At 41.2% G+C, this 22504-nt stretch overlaps 1 protein-coding gene across 1 annotated transcript in view; it reads left to right on the plus strand.

The window, feature by feature from the left end:
- Window positions 1-1265: 1265 nt before the first annotated feature.
- Window positions 1266-22504, plus strand: part of stk32c (serine/threonine kinase 32C) — an 83923-nt gene continuing 62684 nt past the window's right edge. Inside the window, exon 1 of the mRNA XM_074646898.1 lies at window positions 1266-1735. Within this exon, the coding sequence (XP_074502999.1) occupies window positions 1654-1735 (82 nt within the window). The 5' untranslated portion in view covers window positions 1266-1653. The remainder of the gene's footprint in view (window positions 1736-22504) is intronic.

The following is a 22504-nucleotide window of genomic DNA, read 5'->3' on the forward strand; positions in this document are numbered from 1 at the left end:
GTTTGGAATCAATCAGCATGTTTTTCAAAGGGCAGTTGCATAAGTAACCTACCTGTGCAAGCCAATTTCGGCAGGGAGCGATGCAATTTGGTTATTTCTGCGGTCCAGCCACAGAAGGTTTGGCAAGCGGATGAACATTGAATCTGGGATACTGGATATCTGGTTGCCTTCAAGATATAAATACTGAAGATGATACAATGAGCAGTTAGAATGAATAGATAATGCAGAAGACCTAATTATACTGAGCTATTATTGTTGGCCTAATGTTCTACAGGCTGCATTAGGCCAGTGGTTTTCAAAGTGGGGTTCACAATGACAGAATGTATGACTATTTTGGTCATGGGTTTCATACACTTTCTGTAATTACACATTTAAAGATGCTATTGATAACATTCAGCTACTAAATGTCGCATTCTCCCTCTCCCATTCCATTGCATTTACTTCACAACAAGTCGTTGCCAGGCACTTACTATCAATCTCAACCATTCATCTGTTTTTTCCACTCTAACTGACGACCCTGAGATACCAGGTGATACCAGTGTCGTTTTACTATTGGTTCACAACCCTTGTTAGATATGGGAATCGAATGTCAGATGTCTTCCACAGAGATAAATGGTGCCTTCAAATGAAACTTGTGAGCTCATGTTTACAACATGAAGAGTCATGTACACGATATGCTTGGCGTTCAAGTGGTTTAGTCGTGAGAACACCGCTGCTAAGCAACGGCAATATAGCGTTACTGTCAGTGTCTAGAAGCCACAGAGGCTAAAAATTTCGCAAGCTAGCAAGTGGGCAACATAATGCAGTAAATGCAAAGGCTTAATGACAGAGGAACAAGATGAGGCTGTTGGGAATATCAACATTTTCCTCATACATATTATAAAATTAAAAAGAAAAACAATATATTATTAAAATTACAATATATTCACTTATTATACTGAAAAATGGTTCACAATGACAGAATGTATGACTATTTTGGTCATGGGTTTCATACACTTTCTGTAATTACACATTTAAAGATGCTATTGATAACATTCAGCTACTAAATGTTGCATTCTCCCTCCCCCGTTCCATTGCATTTACTTCGCAACAAGTCGTTGCCAGGCACTTACTATCAATCTCAGCCATTCATCTGCTTTTTCCACACTAACTGAGATACCAGGTGATACTATAGTGTCGTTTTACTATTGGTTCACAAGCTTTTATTTTGAAGGCAACATTCCATGACTTCCTTGTTTCCGGTTACCTAACGGTTTCTAACTTGACGCAGCTCTTTTACTCTCAGCTCCGACACAAAACACACAAGTCTCTCGTGTTGGCTGGCAGGCTACGGAAGACAACTGAACACTACCGGCACCGAGAGATTTATATTATATACGTCCAACTGTATCAAACCGAACAGTCTTTCTCTGTGAACACACATCTCTACAGCGGTAACGGTACTTGCTTAGTTGCACTTCATCTCTCCTCTGGTTTCAGAGAGAGAGTTCAAGTCGCGGCGCTCACAGAATAAATCTCCGTTAAAGGGAAATAACGGGACTCGGTTTTGGGTTGAAATGTACGGTTAGTATATCACTGTCTTTTGAGGAGGAGGGGGTGTTAAAACACGCTGTAGTTTCTCCTCAAGAGGCGAGGAATGCAATCTGAGCATCAATGTTTCACTGGGGCAAGTGGAAGAAGAGGATGGGAGCCAATAGTTCATCTAAGAGACCCGTGTTCGACGAGAAGGAGGATGGTAAGTGATGGAAAAGTAAAGCTTAAAAAAAACTTAAAAATAACACAACTTTAGTAGTAAGAGTTGCAACTGTGTTATGTGATGTTTAGTGTCCTTATTTAATCTTTCCAAGTGAGCACTAGCTTGTTTTATTGTGTTGTTGTCAAAGTTTCTACTTTTAAATGTTCGTAGAAGAAGACTGGAGTTTATCCTAAAAAAAAGAGACGAAGAAGAAGTAGCCTGTTGCCTACATTTATTTAACAAAGGGTGTTTTTGTGTTTTTGGAAATGTTGGAGGAAGTCCAACTTAATAGACAAGCTACAAAAGAAGAAAACCACTTTATTAATCCCTGAGGGGAAATACATTTTTTTTCACTCTGTTATATATACAGGACACACACATGCACAAACAGGACCTATATATATATACATTTATATATATATTAATGAGTTGGAAATGTTGGAGGAAGTCCAACTTAATAGACAAGCTACACTCTCTGACAGTGCTTTTATCCAGAGGTGATAACAAAAAGATGCTAAGTAACCTCAAATTAGTATTTTCCCAGCAGCAGATATTCCTCCTGTGACTGAGTGGTAATGCCTCTCATTTGATCTGCATATAGGCTAATTTGAAGTGGAAACTCTGTATGCTGTCAGTGTTGCCTTATGTGGGTGTTATTGTGTGGAAAAGTAAAGCCCAAAAAAACCCTATAAAATAACACAACTTTAGAAGTAAGAGTTGCAACCGTGTTATGTGATGTATAGTGTCCTTATTTAATCTTTCAAGTGAGCACTAGCTTGTATTATTGTGTCAAAGTTTCTACTTTTAAATGTTCGTAGAAGAAGAACTCCTGCAGGAGTTTATCCTAAAAAAAGAGACAAAGAAGTAGCCTGTTGCCTACATTTATTTAACAAAAGCTGTTTTTGTGTTTTTGGAAATGTTGGAGGAAGTCCAAGTTAATAGACAGCTACAGAAGAAGAAAGAACGGCACCTTATTAATCCCTTGAGGGGAAATTCAATTTGTTCCCTCTGTTATATACAGGACACACACACACACACACACACACACACACACACAAACAGGACCTATATAGAGATGTCAGAGCGCGGGTTGGGGGTTTGGTGCCTTGCTTAAGGGCACCTCGGCAGTGCCCAAGAGGCAAACTGTCATCTTTCCAGCGACCAATCCACACTCAGTACTCAGTCCATGCAGGGACTTAAACCGGCGACCCTCCGGTTCCCAAGCCGGTTCCCTATGGACTGAGCTACTGCCGCCCCTACACTCTCTGACAGTGCTTTTATCGAGAGGCGGGAACAAAAAGATGCCAAGTAACCTCAAATTAGTATTTTCATCACACACAATAACGCCCACATAACTGCACACTGATAGCATACGAAGTTTCCACTTCAAATTAGCCTATGTGCAGATAAAATGAGATTAATGAGATAATTATTGTGTTGTGCTAAATTGTCAAAGTTTCTACTTTTAAATGTTCGTAGAAGAACTCCTGCTGGAGTTTATCCTAAAAAAAAGAAATGAAGAAGAGTAGCCTGTTGCCTACATTTATCTAACAAAAGGCTGTTTTTTGTGTTCTTGGAAATGTTGGAGGAAGTCCAACTTAATAGACAAGCTACACTCTCTTGACAGTGCTTTTATCCAGAGGCGATAACAAAAGATGCTAAGTAACCTCAAATTAGTATTTTCATCACACACAATAACTCCCACATAACTGCACACTGACAGCATACAAAGTTTCCACTTCAAATTAGCCTATGTGCAGATAAAATGAGAGGCATTACCACTCAGTCACAGTAGGAATATCTGCTGCCTGGGAAAATACGTTAATGCCTGAATGAACCCTTTGAAATATGGACTATTTGAAGACAGATAGTTAATTGCATAATTAAGACAAGATTAGTGTCATGCATGGAAGTAATGTTAATTCACGATATCTTGTCAGTGTATGGGAAATAAGCTTCTTTGAAGTGCACCCTGAATCTCTGCGATAGACTACAGAAATCCAGTGTTGCTACAGAGCCATCATCGATGCGCTGGCCAAGTTACAGGCAAAACTTGAGTAAATTAGGTCACTTCACTGCAGGGATGTGGTCATATGGCCTCTGTGTGTGTGTGTGTGTGTGTGTGTGTGTGTGTTTAGTTCCTACATACAAGGATAACCCAATTAAGGTTGCAGCTTTTAGTCAATAAAAGAACAGGAGTGGTATGTTCTCGCCTTTTACAGCAGTTGATCAAAGCCCACATCGGTTAATATATTAGAGAGAATTTCTGTTTCTGTAGCTGTTCTGTGTGATTAAAGGAGAAACCTTGAAACAGGGCTGAACCTCTCAAGGCGGAGATGGTGCGTTTCTCCACTTTGTGCTGAGAGAGAGAGAGAGATAGCACACCATCTTTATTATCAAACAGAAGTTAGTTTACATACCCTCCTATCATCAATATGTCTATGAATCAGGTGGCAGTTACGTATGACCTACAAAAAACTAACAACATCTGCGCTTCAATTTCAATTTCCGTTCGCTAAGTCAAGCGCCGGTGCATCATTACCATCATCCTGACCTGCCTTTGTCCTATCATGCTGCATAGATGCATAGATTGAGGTCCAGTCTGTTCTTTGGTGCAAAGGTGTGTTTGATGCATTCATACAATATTGCTGTTACACGGATGTACTCAAGAGTGTGTCCCTTTATGCAGCTTGAAACACTCTGCTGAATGCATAGTGAACAGTAGGTAAAGTGGGTGGAGGGCATTAAAGAGAGACAACTGTTAATGTCAGCTTGATCACTTTGAACACTTGTGAAGCACTGATTCTGCATAGTTTAGTCTTTGTAAAGCAGCTGCTTCTCTTTTACCCTGTTCATCTTTCAAAGAGCTGCTGATAACAGCCTGAGCAAACCGTGCTGCAGTGCATTGTGGATGCTGACTTAGACTCTAGATGTCTCTTGCTGCCTGTCGGGTCTCTTAGAAACAGTATCTCTTGGCTTCTTGGAAAACAGCATATGGCCTACATTAGGCAGTAATATTAGAGCAGCGTTTGGCTCTAAAGGCTGCAAACATAATCAAGCGGTCAGGTTGATGTCCAAGCGTAGCTGCCAAAAGGGCATTTTTTTGGCAGATAGTTTGATTAGCAAAGGAAGGCTGTGGAATTGATTGAGGTGCACATCCTGCTAGTTTCGGCATTGTTTTTCCTCACTGGAACTCTTTGACAACAGCATGCATGCCGATCTGGTCTAGGTTTAGACACTTGAGCATTTCTGTGATCTTTGAGAGGAGTCTTTTGTTTTTCTCTTTTGGCTGTTAAATAACTGTTAAAATTTCAGATGTGCTGGACTACAGCGGAGGCTGTACGAAGTCACTGAATAGTTCAGCACATAAACCCCCATGAAGCCACATCATGTTGTTTTTACACTTCATTTTTTGTAGGGATGAAACGAGTGAGATATATTGTGACGTCAGTGAGCTTTAAGGCCCTGACACACCAAGTTGACGGTCAGCGGTTGGACAGTTTGGGGCCGCCGATGAGCGTCTGTCGGCCTAGTTTTTGCGGTGTGTCTTGTGTCTTTTTTTCTTGTCGTTCCTAATACGACCCCTCAGATTTATCTTGTGACCCTTAAGGGGGTTACTGACCCCCTAGATTGGAAATCACTGTTAATAACAGTGGTGTACAGTACAGTATTCAGAGCTTTTATTGAAGTAAAAGTAGGAATACCTCTCCCTAGAAATACTCTGTTACAGGTAAAAGTCCCGCTTAAGTAAAAGTACAAAAGTATTGGCATGAAAATATACCTTACGTACTAGAGGTAAAACTGCTCATCATGCAGAATGGCCCATTTCAGAATAGTTTATGTTCTGTTATTGGAATTTATTGATGCATTAATGTGTCCATCACTTTAATGTTGCAGTAGGTAAAGGTTGGTAATTTTAATGACTTTATATGCTGCTGGGTAGATTCTGAATTTCCCCTCTGGATCAATAAAGTCTCATCTTAATCTTTAATGATACATAATAATGTATTTGTTGATTATAACTAACAACTAGCAACTCAAGTTAAGTTAAAAATAAATAGTGGAGTAAAAAGTACAATATTTCCCTATGAGATAGAAATATAAAGTATCATAAAATGGAAATACTCAAGTAAAGTGCAAATACTTCAGAATTGCACTTGAGTAAATGTACGTAGTTACTTTCCACCACTGGTTAACACCATGTCCTTAGTCATTAATGATGAAACTGTGAGCAGCTGTGTGTCCAGAACACTTATGATTAGTCGATTCATTGTTTGTTTAAGACATTTTTCAAGCAGAAATATCAAACAACTGCTGCAGCCTCTTGAATGGAAAATTTGGCTTCTTGGCTGCTGGTCAGAGTTTAAGCACAAGTGAGCACAACAAGACACTATTTAAAAAAAGTTTGTAGACCGAATGAGTTGTGGAAATGATCGGTAAATTATCCAGTAAAGAAAACAATATAAAATGCAGCCCTAATATGAAGTTTACTCCACAAAGTTGTTAACACAGTGGGAGCTGACTGAGTCAGTGTAGCGAGTGTTTAGTTAAACTATTCAGCAGGCTCCACTCCAGACAAAGGAGCGCTTCACTCTCTCCAAGTCCTCATCTCAACTTGGAACAGCAGTAGCGTGGCATTTTTTGCACAACAGGGCACTTGTTGTGAATGTACTACAGCGTTAGGGAGGGAGTGCACAATTGACAAATTCCTGCTTTAATTGAGCATGGCCTCAGATCTGGTGTACATGTTATTTTTGTTCCAAAGGATTTACTAAATGTGTGAGCGATTGTGCATGCAGAAGATGCTGTTAATTGTGTTGTCTGTTTATTGTGTTGTCACGCTGTTGTGTGCATTTGATCATCCTTGTTAAGCCAAAGGCAAATTTCCACTTCTGTGGACGATAAACTTCTATTCTCCGTGTAGGCGTGTGTGTGTGTGTGTGTGTGTATCTGAATGTCTGGGTGTGTGTGCGTGACTGCTCTTCCCGTCAAGGATAAGTGTGTGAGGCAATGAAAGCAGATTTGGTTGAGGATAAAGATAGACGCTGAGAGAGATGGCTGATTACTTGCACTGAATACTGAGGCGCTCACTTTCTTTCATCCCTGTTACAGACTCTCAATTTCTTTCACTCTCTTTATTCAACTTCATGGCTGCCTGCAGCTACTGGCCTCCTGCCACAACGCGCAATAGGTGGGGAATACTGTCCCGGTCATATTGCAGTCATCTGATCGCGGAGGGTGGCCACAGTTCAGATTGTTGAAACTTAACGCTTGTAATGATTAAATGTAGCAACAGTTTATTTCCAAAGTACCAAACTGTCAACACTCTCAAAATAAACATGTAGCTAATGTAGTGTTCAAAAATTTGAGGTAGGGATGCTCCGATACGACTTTTTCAGTACCAATCTGATACCAGTGTTTAATTAATAAGCTGTATGCCTCACTGTGTGGAAGCGACTGAGCGAGAAACATGAATATATACAGTTGTTTGAAGGAGATGTTTTCACAGCAATATAACATAGAGAATAGACAGGAAATTAACCACAGTAATAAAGGAGTGTATGTTGAAGTACAAGCTGTTAAAGCTGTTTCTCACCAGCCCATCCGCATGCAAATTTTCCACATTTGACAACTATGCACACCGGGTCCTGTGCAAATTATCCGCATTCCCGTGTTCCATTTTCACAATGAGTTTCCTCCTAACGGCGATCAGGATTTCATTGGTCAAACATATACTGTATTTCTGCAGGCGGAAATCCGCTGAAGTCGAGGTCCGTCCGAATATTTTTTTCCCCGCGCAAATGTTCCGCAGTGGTGTGCAAGCATTCATAAGAACCCACAAAATTAGTTTTTATACATTTTCGTGCGTTTTTTTTCGGACGAAAATCCATGCTTGGTGTGAAACGTCTTTTATTGTTTTGTTTAGTTTTTTTGCCTTGGTATCAAGAATAGTGTAATTTCACTGGTATTGGTATGGACTTCTAAATTTCTTGTATCATGACATCCCTGCTACATTATATACTTGACATTTCCCCATAATATTCCAATGTTACATTTTAAATTGATGTCATATTAACAGCTTCATAGTTGGCCGCTTCTGATAATAATGACAAACTGCTGGTAAGTCGGGTCTGACAATGTTTTTACATCTGAGTGACTGCACCTTCTGCTGCCGACAGCTTTGCGTAGGCTCTGTTTCACAGCAGACACTTTGACTCTGATAGTAGGAAAAGCGCAGGTGTTACTAATACCATTAACGATGGCTCCGCTCTACTCAATTGTCCCTGTAAGCCATGACAGTGTGACAGCGAGCCAGCACACACATCATCACCACCACCCTGCAGATAATTAAGCCTTTATTCATTTTATTATTTACACCTTTGTTCTTTCTACTTGCATGTCAAAGTGCTGTGCTATCAATCATATTGTAAGGGTATAGATGTCACTTTTTCCCCAACTGGTTTTTCCTTTTTTAAACAAATCCTTCCACATCACATACAATAACTAAATAGTTGACAATGCCTCGTGTGTTCTTTTTGCCCATCTCGCCAGTCTTATGTAACCTTGTTTGCTTCAGGTGATGTGCAGGCGATGACAGTTGTAGCGGCTCGAGTGCCAGCGCGTCTTCAAAGAGATGAGCTCAGCTTGATGCTGAGGTGGCAACAGAGGGAAGAAAGGTCGCTCTTGCCTGTTGAGGTGTGTGCGTCTGTGAATGGATTAGGACCCGGGGAATGCAATTGAAGTGGTCGGGTGGAGGAGGACCTGCAGATTGTTTCGTCTTTCCTTCCTGCTGTTTTTGTCACTGCTTTGGCACTTTCCCGACCTTTGTAGAGAGGTTTGTTGTTGTCCATAAATCCCCTTGTCTTTGTCGTGGGAAATTAAAGACTGGAACTGATAAGAGGAGCGTCTAATAAAGCAAACAAAAGTGTTACCTGTAGGCAGCCTTGCAGCGGCAGTTAGGTTAGTTCAATATTTGGCTGTCGGGTCGTACAGTGCTTTTATGGAGAAATACATCGCTGCTTTCAGCCCGCGCGCAGTTAATTCCCACCGCTTCGATTACTGAACTAGATTCATGACAGAGGGAAGAGAAGCAGCACTCTCGCCTTTGCCAATTCCTCCGGGAAACGTGAATGAAACTGTAAGTACTTTTTCACCGTGCCCAAGCTCAGGCAACCTCGTAGCAAATGAGGAGGATAAAGACTCGGGACGCAAATCACAAAGTCAACACAAGTTACTTGACAGACTGACAGATGTAAACTCTCTGTAATCCCATTCATTACGCAGGATGTGTGTGTGTGTGTGTGTGTGTGTAGTACTGTATCTGACTGTGTTTGTGGGGAGGCCTCTGTGCAGTGTAGTGAGACAAACACTGGGCTCCTGCATTGAATTCAGCAGCAGCAAACCCAGACATTATATCCCATGGAAACCAATTAAAACCAGTTTTCAGATAATCTCAGCATCCCTGCATTGTTTCTATGTCAAAGTTGTTTCAATCTTTAAGATTTTAGCTTCAGTTAATTAATAAAAGTTACAGGGGGAGTATTGATTGTTCCCTAAGCCCCCTCAATTACTGTTGCTACTACGCCTGTCAAGCTTTTCACTCTTGCACGGCACAAATACAGTTTATAATTAAAACAGTGGAAGATTTAACACTCAAAATTCAGAAAGAGGTAGACATTTTTACGGCTGAAATGACTGGCAGATTTCATCAGCTGTAACTCGCTAACTATTCAAGCTGGATGCAATGAATTTGGTTGACTTTTTAGCAAGCTACAATATCGGCAAAGTGTTTCAGAGATAGAGAGAAAATATTGCTAATAGTTTAGCTTAGCCTCGTCATGACTGGTGCACCGCAGCGGTGATCTCACTGCTCACGCAGAATGCTAAACTATTAAGGCCCAGACAGTTTTTAGTCTTGACTTTACTCGTTGGCTTGCTTTCCTCACTTCCGTTTCTCTTCTCGTGCTCTGATTCGTTTAAGCTGAACAGCCAGTCAGAGTGATTTCTCTTACTGACGGGCTCCGCCGCCGATTCAACATGCTGAATTGGCTGAAAAAACTCAGACACAGGCAGACTAGAGCCGACGGTGCGGGACACACCGAAAAAACTAGGCTGACAGACGCTCACCAGCGGCCCCAAACTGTCTGATGGCCAACCGTCAGCTTGGTGTGTCAGGGCCTTTTTTTAGAGATGGAGAGAAAATGTTGTTAATAGTGTAGCCTTCTGCTAACAGTAGCCGAAGCCGTGAGCCTTTGGCTGCGGCACTTTTTGAAGTCCATCTTCCATTTTTGGGTTGCTTTGCAGTGTAGGCAGCTGTTGCCAATGCTGGAATAGCAACTTTTTCTGCAGGATAGTTATGGGCATCCAAAGATTTATACACCCTCAGTTTCAACATGTGGAGAAATCTTGACAGACATGCTGTGCCTAGTTACAGTTGCTAAACTATGATTGGACAATCTCTGTTTTGGGTAGGCGTTTAGCCAACATCCAGTGATATAATGATCTATATGATGATGTGTTGTAGTAATAATTCCTTCAAAATAATAAATCCATAGTAGCAGATATATGCTCTTAACTTCAGAACAGCAACACAGTTTAATCTACTATCGTAAGATCTTACATTTCTATCTCTATGATTACAAAAGTAGGCAAACTTTTTGAACTGCTAATAAAATGATAGCATTTTTTTTTTAAGGCTGTTCGTCTGAGATTAGAATTTTTCCAGAAGGCTATTTGTATCTGAGAGAATGAGGTCAGAGGAAGGTGACTCTGTACTGCAAGAGGACAGGACAGGACTGCCGGCCACACCGCGCACCACCACTGTACTTCTTTATGTTGAGCTTTGAGCTCACTTGTGTAGCCAGAGGGTTTGTCACACTCATTATGATCACATGCACACAAGAAACAAGGTTATTGGGAGAAATCGGGTTATGGCAGGAAATCAGAGCGTTAACATCCGTGTTACTGCAAAACCTGTGTTTACATGGTCAGTAATCTGATTTCTCTCCTACCCCCAACCATATTTTTTAACCAAGAGCTTTGGATTTAATTATTTTGGACACTAGGATGCACCAATACAAGTAATAATGTTACTCATGTTATAAATACTTCCCTTGTCCGAAGTCATGCACAAGTTTTTTTTGTAAAAACCCAGAAAGTAACCTGCTTGCTGTTAAGTGTACACGTGGCTTAATCCCTTAACCCAATAATGGAAACTGAGTTTCTCATTTACATGACGTTTAAGATCTTAGATTGCTGCAGACAGCCAACAGTAACCAGGTTACTTAAGCACATGCAAACACACGGACTCACCGGTGGCGCACAAACACACACACACATCCATATTCTCATTCTTGAAACGCTCTGCGGTGAATGGCCACAGAAATGTGACACTATTAAATCTGACAGTGGCTCCTCCTTTCCAGCTGCCCGTTCCACCCCGGGGGAGTGTGTATGCAAACAAGCCTCCTTCACTTCATAGATCAGAGGCCTATAAAAAACAGTCACACTGCTACTTACAGGTGTCGAAGGAGATGTATCTGAGTCGATTTCAAAGTGTTGTGTAAAGATAAAGGGGGTTTTGAAATGTGGGTTCGGGCTGAGGCATCATGTGAGCGCACACCTGACTGGTGAACTGGATATACAGCTCTGGTGCTTGTCCTAAATACCTGTGAGGACTCACAGAAGTCAGGTGTATCTGGGCCAGAACACAATGTGTCCTGCCGGTGCTTCAAATTGGAGCTGCTAAGGGGAAAGAAATAGGCCACCGTGTCCATCTCCTCTCACCTTAAACGCACTCTATAAGGCAGTGTCATACACGCCATGCTGCAGTTTAAGCACTGTTTGGCAGCATTAAAGTATTCTATCTCTTAATATGGTTGGAAAGCAAAGCTACAGTGTTTGTCTCATAGAAATAGAATAGGAGTAGAACGGATATTGAACTGTTTTCCATGATCATTTCACTAGTACAAAAGAAAATGCCGATTGTTGTACAGTCATCAGTGGGGCCGTAAAGTGTCGTCGCAATCTCACCGGGAAGAGAACAGACGCAGCTCTGGAGGCTGGATGGTGGTTAGTTAGCTAGAAGAGCTTTTCCATTAGCACATTTTGCCACACCGAGTTAAACCATGCCGCACTCGAAATGGACCTTCTCCGTAGTCGGGCCAAGGTGCCAAGGTTTCACCCCCGTGTGGGTTGCGGTGACGTCTCGCCGGCTGCGGCCAACCCTGGACTAGCCCCCCTCTTCCCCTCAAACAAACCTGTGTTGCACGACTCAGCTCATGTCCTTGCAGAAGACCAGAGGACGTTGTGTGTGTGTTCAGCTTTGAGTACTTTTGTAGCTTTTGACTGAATCTCTGTGGTTTAGTTTCTCTCTTGCGTCCCTGTTTGTACATTCAGATATCTGCTTTATTTTACCGTTTTGCTTTCAGCTATAGGCTGTAAGAGTCGTATTAAGTTGCTGCTGATGTAAACCCTCACAATCCTGATTTTGCTGCATCATAATAACAATTTTTGAATGACAAAGTAACGGGGGACTTTTGTTATGAAGAGTTTATAGGAAACTAAATGTTTATCTCCAAATTAGCGGAGCTTTGTTAGCGGCTATTCTTATATAGCTGCTCCTTTGGCCACAGTGCAAACCTCAAGCGGGTAGCTCTGTTGTAATAGAGTGCTACAAGGATGAAGTATTTTTGTAGGCCTACCAGGAAGTTAGCATCCCCCTGGTTCCTCATTTCTGGGTTTTAGGACTCATCCCTGTAGCACTGTATGGCATTGGTACACATAAAAATGCCCCCCCTATGACCATCCTGCTACATTGATTTGAATGGGAATGTCCTTTCTTCTCCTATTCTATTTCTATGGTTTGTCTTGCGTTGCACTGTGATATACTGATCAGTCTTTTTCCTCTGGTTAATACATGCATACAACATATGGTTGTATATTAAACATTTTCCTGAAATTGATCTGAATTGGGATGTTATCATGAATAATTTGTGGTACATCAGCTCCGTACTGCTCTTTTGTGTTCTGTGTTCATATGAGGGCAGCTGGTGTTGGAAGTGAACATGCATTATTTAGCCTTCAGTGTACTTTTCACCTCTGAGGGGCTGAAAATAGTTAAAAACTGAGGGAATATAGAAGTGGATAGTATGTACAGTATACCATCACAGGCTTTCTTTTCTCTAAAAGACTCTTTGTGACTGCTCCTCCTCCTCCTATCCCTCTACTGCATTCCCTCCCACCACCTCCCACCGGGCTCTAAATAGATCCCTAATGTATCCCTCTGTGAACAGTCGAAAGGTTACTATGGCATTTTAACCCTGTAGCGTGGTCTATTTGTGCCCCGCAATGTGTCACAGCCCAGTGGTTTGTGAAACCGGGTCCTACCGGAGATGCACGAGGATGGATGATGGGAGCAGTTAGGGACGGATGTTGTTGAGATGTAGTTCTTAATTGGAAGAAAAGGTTTGAAACGTATCGGAAGCAGGAAGTTTGGACCCACTGAACAGCCAGAATAGAGCTAGTGCTAGCATGTCCGACTCACTTAAAAACAAGCATAAAAGAGGGAACATTCAACTTGTGCATGGTAAAATAGAGAATATTGGTATTTATATATATTCTTTATTGCAAAATACCTTATCATTTATGAAAAGTGACATGTTTATTGCACCTTAAAGGGGACATATTATGAAAAACTCACCTTTTCAGTGCTTGTGCACATCCATTTAGGTATGTGGAGTGCCTACCAACCCACAAACTGTGAAATAAAACGACACAGGGAGTTTTTTATGGGCTGCCTAGATCAGAAAACACATGATTTAACAAGCCGTTCAGATTTGGCTCCCCTTCTATGTCACATGCTGGCTTATTATAATATCTATCGCTCACAGCTTGAGAACTACCTTTGCAAAGGTGTACCATGTTTTTCATGAAGGCCAATCACAGCAGGAGGGGGGTTTAAAGAGACAGGTAAAACAGAGCGTTTCAGACAGAGGGTGAATACAGGTATATTCAGACAGACCAACACAATCTCATGGGAAGGCGGCTAAATAGCACCACATTACAAGGACAATCCGTGTGTCATGAAGACGCATTTTTGGCTTTTCGCGTGTTATTTGTACGCCACGCAACAAAACTACGGTACGTCTGTAGTTAGGTTTAGGCGACAAAACCACTTAGGTTTCAGAAAAACGTCATGGTTTAAATAAGTACGTAAGCTATGTAAAATACATACAGAAACAACGTAACATAAGTACTAAAGAAACATCACAAACAAACGTCATCACACATGACAAACGTCACTAACGTAACTTACAAAACAAAACACTCGTCTCGAACACCGGTCTCCTGGTTGAAAGTCCTGAGTTTGTTCCACCTCCTCCCCCTCCCGTCCACCATAAGCAGTCTTTCTCACTTTTTATTCTAGGTCATTAACTCTGAGCATATTTACGCGGATGCATTTACATTGCAGTCAGTACAGACTACATGGCGTAGAAATGAAACGCCAAAAGCAAGAAAGCAATCCTATTATATGCTAAATGCCTTTGCATTATCGTGTCATTCATACGCCTTTTTGGGTGAAGGGGCTGGACAGACAGTATATGAGAATAATAATGTGTTTTTTGAACATTAAAGCATGTAAACATGTTCTTGTAGAAACCCCAAATAAAAGTATGAACCTGAACTTGAGCATAATATGTCCCCTTTAAATCTGCTAAAAATTGTTTTGCTTTTGCTTCTAAAATATTTTGGTTTCTTTGTTATTCAAGTGAAATGGAAAGAGTCTCAAAGCCAATATTTGATACGAACCATAACCCAGCTTTGGCTGTATCTTCAGCTTTAATGACTATGCAGTGGCTGACCTGGTTTCAGGGCGCTGGGTTGGGATGATGACCTTTGAGGAGTCAGGCTCCAATTAATCCATTGTTTTTTCACCGGAGAAACCTAACAGGAGTAACTTACACGAACATTGGCTTGCAGCGAATAAGATCTTTATTTATCGCCTGACCTAACAAGCGATAGGTAGTTCGCCGTAAATCCAGCACAATCCCTCTGTTATTATTAATGAGCCAAACATGATGAATACACAATGTGCCGAAGCTTGCCCAGGAGTTGTGAATCACAGTGAATTAATTATGCCAATGCAGGGACTAGCAGATGATGTGGCAGCTCTGTAACGTAAAATAGACAGAGAGAAATAAACACACACACACACACAAAGGGACACATTGCTATGGTAACCTCAGAAGTTTTCACACGGTCCAGATGATGTTTCTTTGTGACAGTGCTGTGCATGCGAGAGTCCCCATGCTGCAGTGCAGAATTATCCTCTGAAGTGCTCTCTTCTTGCTCCCTCCTCGTCTTGACAGCCTTTAGATGTACGATACAGCCTCCCGTAGTGATTTCTCTGTGTGTAGAGGTCCAATTTCACATCTCCTCTTTCATTCTCAGTGACATGGCTCCCTGCTTGTGAAGATTTACTTGACATCTGTGCAGCTTTTTCGTACCTCATTCAGCTACACAATGCTGTGCATACTCACAGATACTGTACACATGCTTTGCATCGTATTGCAACCGCGTTACCACTGTGTACGTGTTTGTGTAGATGCATGGGGAGCACATTTGCAGGTGGGCGTCTTGTGTGAAACTGTAGGCCAACCAGTGGATGTTACTTAAGTTAAAATCCTTTACATTTCGGTCCTGGTTCATTTGGCGACACCCATGGTTACTGTGGTAACAGCAAGAGCGGTTTACTGGTGCCAAAATTCATGAGGCTGCACTCCTTGTACAGCCACGTTGTCAGAAATAAAACAAAAGAGCAACTGGTGCTTTTGTTTACAGTGCAGCCAAATAAACTGATGTTGTTTTATAAAAAAATAATAAATGCAACTGCGATCTGATTTCATGCTGTACACACACAGAGAGAGAGAGAGAAAGAGAGAGAAAGAGTAGTTTTCCTCTCAACAGTAAAAGGAGTTGGAGGTGTGTAGCGTGTCACCTGCAGCTCTTCATCTAACAGCTCAGTGTGACTGCTTCCTCTTGTGACATTTCTCTCTTGAAAAAAAATGAAAATGATCCACTACAAAAAATAAATTGCAGAAAATGACCATGTCTTGTTTTGTAGACGTATTTGGGATGAACGATCGCTGTGAGCGTTAGCTCCAGTGACAAATACATTGTGTTTCCTACGAGGAGAGTTAAAGGTAGGGTTGGTAGTGTTGTTCAAATACATTTTTCTTTATATTTGTTGAAATTCTCATGACATCCTGACAGCAAGCAATAAATGCTCTGACAAAAAAAAAAGAAAAAATCCTGTATCTGTGGCTGATATGGATGGATAACTTAAAGAGACATGGCAAACAAGATTACTGGCCAGTGTCTCCGTCCACACAAGTCTGGGAAGAAGGGCTACTGTAGGTGAATGATGGATGTAGAAATCAACAGGCATTGCTGTTCAGGGAGAAAATCAGTATCTTTTGGCAATGAAACATCCAATAAAACTTTGATGGTTGATGTGTGCGTCCCTGATCTATACCGTCTATTGATCTTCCAGTTCAAGCTCTTTCTAATTTGGTGAGTAACCTTAGCAACAAGGTACAGCGTATGAATCACATGCCCCACTAGTTGTTTTTGAATAGAGGTTCATCACATTAGTGAAGCACACAAACACAGCCAGGGCCAGATCAAGCCTTAATGGCTGCTTTAATTTTCCAGCAGTGTGACTCTTTTGTGTCATAATAAAAGCCGTCCAGCAGATGAAGATAAAAAAAACCCACTCTCGTGGTAATTAATGCACATGCAAGGAGACTCAAAGACGGTATGACCACATGACAGTGCGCCCGCAGGGATCGTCGACTCACCACTGGAATTGTATACAGAGTTGCACCGACACACCCTCTGTGCGCATCTCCCCATCCTTGTCCAATTATCAGTTGAGATCCATAGCTGAAATAGTCACGCCTGTAAAGACAATGAGCTCTGTAGTGCTCATGAATATTCATGGCATGCTCTGTTTAGAGAGGCCGCAATTAGGCTGTATTAGCGCTCTAGTGTACAAGGAGAAAATGATGATGATGGCTGCTCAGTGATGATAGTGATTTAAGTAAACAGATTCATCAAATGTGGCCTTCAGCGCGCGGCGGAGCTTTGAAACTGAAGACAGCGAGCATTTGCTCTTTGTCACCAGTTATAGAGTAAACCATAGCTACATACAAATCTATTGGGTAAACAGGGGAACACCATGTTTCAATGAGGCAGTAGATCTGTCTTTGTCATAAACAAGCAAAGTATCTGTGGAAATAGAGCGGTATAGCGTTGACTTTCTTCACCTAAACCTTATTTCTTATCAACCCGGTCTCACAGGAAGGCGTATAAATACCATGACGTTACACGGACATTCCGCGTGTCATGAGTACGCATTTTAACCTTTTCGTGAGTAATTTGTTTGCCACGCAATTAAATTATGGTATACGTCCGCAGTTAGGTTCAGGGAACAAAACCACTTAATTAGGTTTAGGAAAAATGTCATGGTTGGGCTTAAAATGAGTTAGTAAACTAAGTGAAATACGTACGGAAACAATAAAACATAATTACGGAAAACATGTAACAAACATCACTAAAAAACGTGACAAACGTCACTAATGTAACTTACAAAACAAAACACCAGTCAACACCGGTCTCAAACAACGGTCTCCTGGTTAAAAGTCTGATGTTTGTACACCGCTTTTCCAGTTTCATTTGTATGCCACACAACTAAATTATGGTAACGTCAGCAGTAAGGCTCAGGCAACCAAACCACTTAGTTAGGTTAAGGAAAAGATCGTGGAAGTGGCGTTATTTAAGTATGGAAGTTACGTGACATATAAGTCAACGTTTGGGTTAAAATACGAAAGTGGTGTAACTTAAGGTAACTCGTGGTTGGGCTTGAAATAAGTTCTTAAACTGAGTATAAATAAACTAGTCACAAACGCCACTTAAAAACGTCACAAACGTAACTTACAAAACAAAACACCAGTCAACACCGGTCTCCTGGTTAAAAGTCCGGTGTTTGTTGGACCTGCCCACCATAAGTGGTCTTTCTGGCCTTTTATACTACGTCACTAGCTCTTACCGTAGCATTTATAACCGGAAGCGTTTACACTGAAGTCAGCACAGGATACGTGACGTACAAATGACAGGCGGGAATCAAGAAAGGCGTACTTATTGCACGCTAAACACCTTGCGCATTATCGTGGCATTCATACGCCTTTTCGTGCGAACGGGCTGTTCTTACAGTCTCAGCAAATACTCATACTCATACTCATACTCATTTATGCAGGAAGCACCTCCAAGAGCATGGCCTTAAAACTACTTGAAATGAGGCACGATGATGCAAACATAAGATTAATTCATGCCACCGTATTCTCTTTATTGCCATCCGAGGCACATGCAGCCTTCCCTGCGCTGATTAAAAGAACATGTGAGTCTTTTCCCCCCATCTTGAAATGAAAGTCCCATCAATAAAGATCAGAGAAGGTCAGTGCAAGGTCAAGATCAAGATGGCCCTTGACCAGCGCTCAGCCTCTGAGATAGCTTGAGAAATGGGGAATGCCAATAGCGAAATGTCTTGGAATTACAACGAGTTGAATTGCCTCTCAATGCATTCGATTAGATGCTCAATATCAAAGCCTCCAGTGTGTCCTAGCAGCAGCTCGACTACTACAGGCCGTGAAATATGGCTTACTACTGCAATCAAATATTCAGTAATCACGTGGGAGAAGAAGCTGCTGTAAAGCAAACAGTTTTATCAGAGCGGTTCTTACTATGATTCTCGTGGCACTGTGTAGTGTCACATGCACATTGAAGTGTCACATGCACTCAGACTCTCTGATCCCCCTGCCAGTGTCTGTGTAGAGACACTAAACTACCGCCACGAGAACTTGAGCAAAGTGCGTCGCCCTCATCATATCCAGCGTTGCCTGCTGCTGATGCTATAAAGCTGCCAAGCATAGCGGTTACTGTGTGCACTGTGTATGCAAATGGAAACCTGTCAGCAAAATCTGAGAAATAGCTTGTACACAGGCTGATAACATAGTACAGAGGCAGACAGCGTCGGATTGGATTAGAAGCAGAGGCGTATTCTCCAAAGACAGAACAGGAAGAGATCGATGCTAGGAGGTTTTTTGATCCCAGTCCAATGGGTTTATCCACACAGTGTGTATTCACTCACTGATTTGATGGCTGGGTCGTACACTAAATGTACTCTGCATTAACATTTCAGAGTTCACTTTCTGTGTTCTGTGTCAAACTACCTTACATTTAGAAAGGATTGTGCATTACTTAAATATTCATAAATTATTACACTCCACCAGTATTTCAACATTCACATAGTCATTTTACCACTTTTGAAATAGTGATTCATTTGGTGCCAGTTTTGTTGGGCTTTGTGCAGACTGTGTATCCAGCTACCACATTATCTCACGTGGAGGGTACATACAAAAGCACTGTCATAATCAGAACATGGAGCACCTCTGTGTAACTCCTGTTAACGTTTTGTCATTGTGGATATTGTTTTTTGCACCTTATTGATAGCCTTTATTGTTAGGCATTATGTTTTTTCGGGTTGTCCGTCCGGTCCATTCATTTGAACGCGATATCTCAGGAACACCTTGAGGGAATTTCTTCAAATTTGGCACAAACGACCACTTGGACTCAAAGATAAACTGATTAGCTTTTGGTGGTCAAAGGTCAGTGTCACTGTGACTTCACGTCCGTCAAATTCTCGTGATATCTCAGGAACGCCTAGAGTTAATTTCTTCAAATTTGGCACAAACGGATGACCTGTTAAGATCTAGTTGGTCCATGGTCAGGTCACTGTGACTCACAAAACCCATTTTTGGCCATTCAAATGCTAATTATGACAATTACACACAAATGTCTAACAGAATAAAATTATCAAGTGATGACATTTTGGACAGATATGGAAGTAAACTGCAACTTGACTGGCTGGCAAAGTCATACAACCACAAGGCGGTAATTCTAGTATATATTTATTTATTTGCACTCTATATGTTTGCACTCTTTCACACTTTGTACAGCTACTGCTGCACAACAATTTCCCTTGGGATAAATAGGGTTTTTAAAGTTATTTTACTGAACTACAAACTTTTAGGTGGTGTCTCATTGATAGCTATAGGGGACTTTTTCGATCGTTATACTCGTTGTTATTCCACGTAACTTTCATTAATGGTCGCTCCATATACTACGCCATTTTCTGCGTCGGTCCGCAGACTATCATTACAAAGGTTTCTGTGATACGGCAAAGGCAGACGTAATCCGCAACAAAGTACATACAAACATAATTGAGAATGTTTCGTTGTATGGGAAAGTAACTTTTAGGTGACATGACTGGTTAAAATATGTATAGCTTAATATATTATTAATGGAGCCTTTAATTATACGAAGTAAGCTGTTTATATCAGCACTCAAAATAAGTCTCTATAGAGTATTTTAAATGCATAAAATGTATTTTCATTGTTTACCACTACCAATACAGATTACTCTCACTTATTAAACCGAGCATAGTCAGGCAGGTGTGAGTCAATAGTTCACTCAGGATTTTAAATGGAAGTATTTTTTATATGTTACGCTGACAGAACTTCAATCTCCGGCTTCCCCAATTCCGCCCTCTCAGCACAAACACTTGGGTTGTGAATGGAATGAGCACGGTGAAGCATGGCTCCATCGTATTAAGTGGTATCTCTAAGATCAATGTGCTTTAGCTTTACTGACATCCAAGGTATTAGGTTGCCTCCCATTAGGATAGTACTTTGCCTCCTTCTCAATTCCTTGGTAGCATCCTAGCTCAGCTTGATGCATCAATTTCAGGTGACAGTAGCAGAACAGTATCATTGGTCCAGTTTATTGATCATGTGTTGATTCTCTTCCAGTTAGGTAAAGCCTCTTTGGGGAACCCATGGGTGAAATTGGAGTCTGCGTGGTGGAGGATGAGATGTTGCGGGGGCTGTTTTGATTTTCTGAGGAATGCATCAATACTTAATTTGCTGCTCTCGGAGTGGTTCTAAATTAAACCAAATTGAAGGTCGGTTTTTTTTTCTCTACTAGATAACTGTGGTGTGTTCTCCAAGGACAACTTTTTGGGTTTGGGGGGAAAATTATGTATCTGAACGCTCTCAAAATTACAGAATAAAAATGAGGACACTTCATCAGATGTTCACTCATCCATAAAAATGATTAGCTCAAGATGGACCTGCAGTAAAAACTCAAGGTGACAAATGAATGCTCACCCACATAGCAGCTCCCGTGTTGCATCACATCTCTCAATACCGTAAAATTGCCCCGTCTAACTTTTCTCAAGCAAGTGACGTTGCATAAACAACATAAAAACTCTCAACCTTGAAGAGCCAAGCATCTGTTTGTAGTGAGTCACACCACAAACTGCAGGTATACTTGTATGAGTTGAACTCACAATTCATCAGCATCCTGCGCTCTTGATAAATTGCCACCCCTCCTCCCCTCGCACAGCCCTCTTTGTGCCGGGAGCAGCGACTGTGATGGTGATTAATAAAGAACGTCTCATAAAAATTGCATTATCTTAGGATTCATTATTAATGCCTAAATATGACTATAGAAACTTTGCACACTAAATTCACATTAATGTTTGTACATTTATTGGCATTATGTGTGTGCCAACATGTTCTCTGTGTGGTCCCAGCTGTTAATTGCAGTCCTTTTTCTTACTATGTTCCACTAATGACTCTGGCTTGTAATACAGCGATTTCTTTTCATCTTTGAAGGATGGATACCATCCCCGTCTGTTGACTGCTGTTGCGTTTAGTCTTGCTTTCTAAAAGTTATCATGTTTGAGGAGAATTGCTTTGAAAGGTTGTCTCTCAGGACCCCTCTGCAATTCAGTATTTCCTAGGGTATAATTAGCAAGGTTAATGATCTCGATGCATAATGTATTCTTCGTGGTCTTGAAAGTGTCCTCCACATGGCTCACCTTGTCTAGCCTCTTCTCTCCTCTTTCATCACATTACACACACACACGCTATTACAATTAGGGCTGCACGCTTTTGAAAAAAATATCTATTTGTAATTATTTAGACTGATATTGCGATTGTGATTTGCGATATTAGAGGCAATGATACGTTTTACATCATTGTGCTTATTTTCATTGAAAAACAGTCAAATGATTATGGGAGTTTTTTCTTCAGGGATCTGTGCTAGGACTGACTCGAATGCTTCAAAGCTTCGACCGTTGCCATGGTAATCAACCTCCAAATCAGCGTTTGAATGCTTCGTTTTCATATTCAACATTCATTATTGTCAGTTATTCTCAGACGGATATCGCTGTTGTTGTTGTTGTGTGTGTGTGGACAGTAGTGCGTCAGCAGCACTGTCATGAAGCTTCAAATATCTTTGAATATTTCTCACCAAAGCTACGAAGCCCAAAAAACTGTATTCGGGACAGCCCTAATCTGTACCAAACAAAGAATATGATGTAGAATATAATGTGTAGGCCAGGACATCTCTGCAGCACGACAATTTTTAATTTAAAACGATATTTTGACACACATTTCACCTCAAACAAATATTTCCCCTATAAAGGCTCATCTTATCCTGTGTTATTAATTGCAATCATCATATAAATAAGCTGTGCCCCCCCACTAGACCACTACCAAGGTTATTGGCTTGTTGTTGCTGTGGTTGTTAAGCCGCTCCTGAGCTAGAGAGATATTAGAACGGGTCCGTCTCCCTTTGTATCAC

This window comes from Sebastes fasciatus, chromosome 9 (genome assembly GCF_043250625.1).
Source record: "Sebastes fasciatus isolate fSebFas1 chromosome 9, fSebFas1.pri, whole genome shotgun sequence".
NCBI lineage: Eukaryota > Metazoa > Chordata > Actinopteri > Perciformes > Sebastidae > Sebastes > Sebastes fasciatus.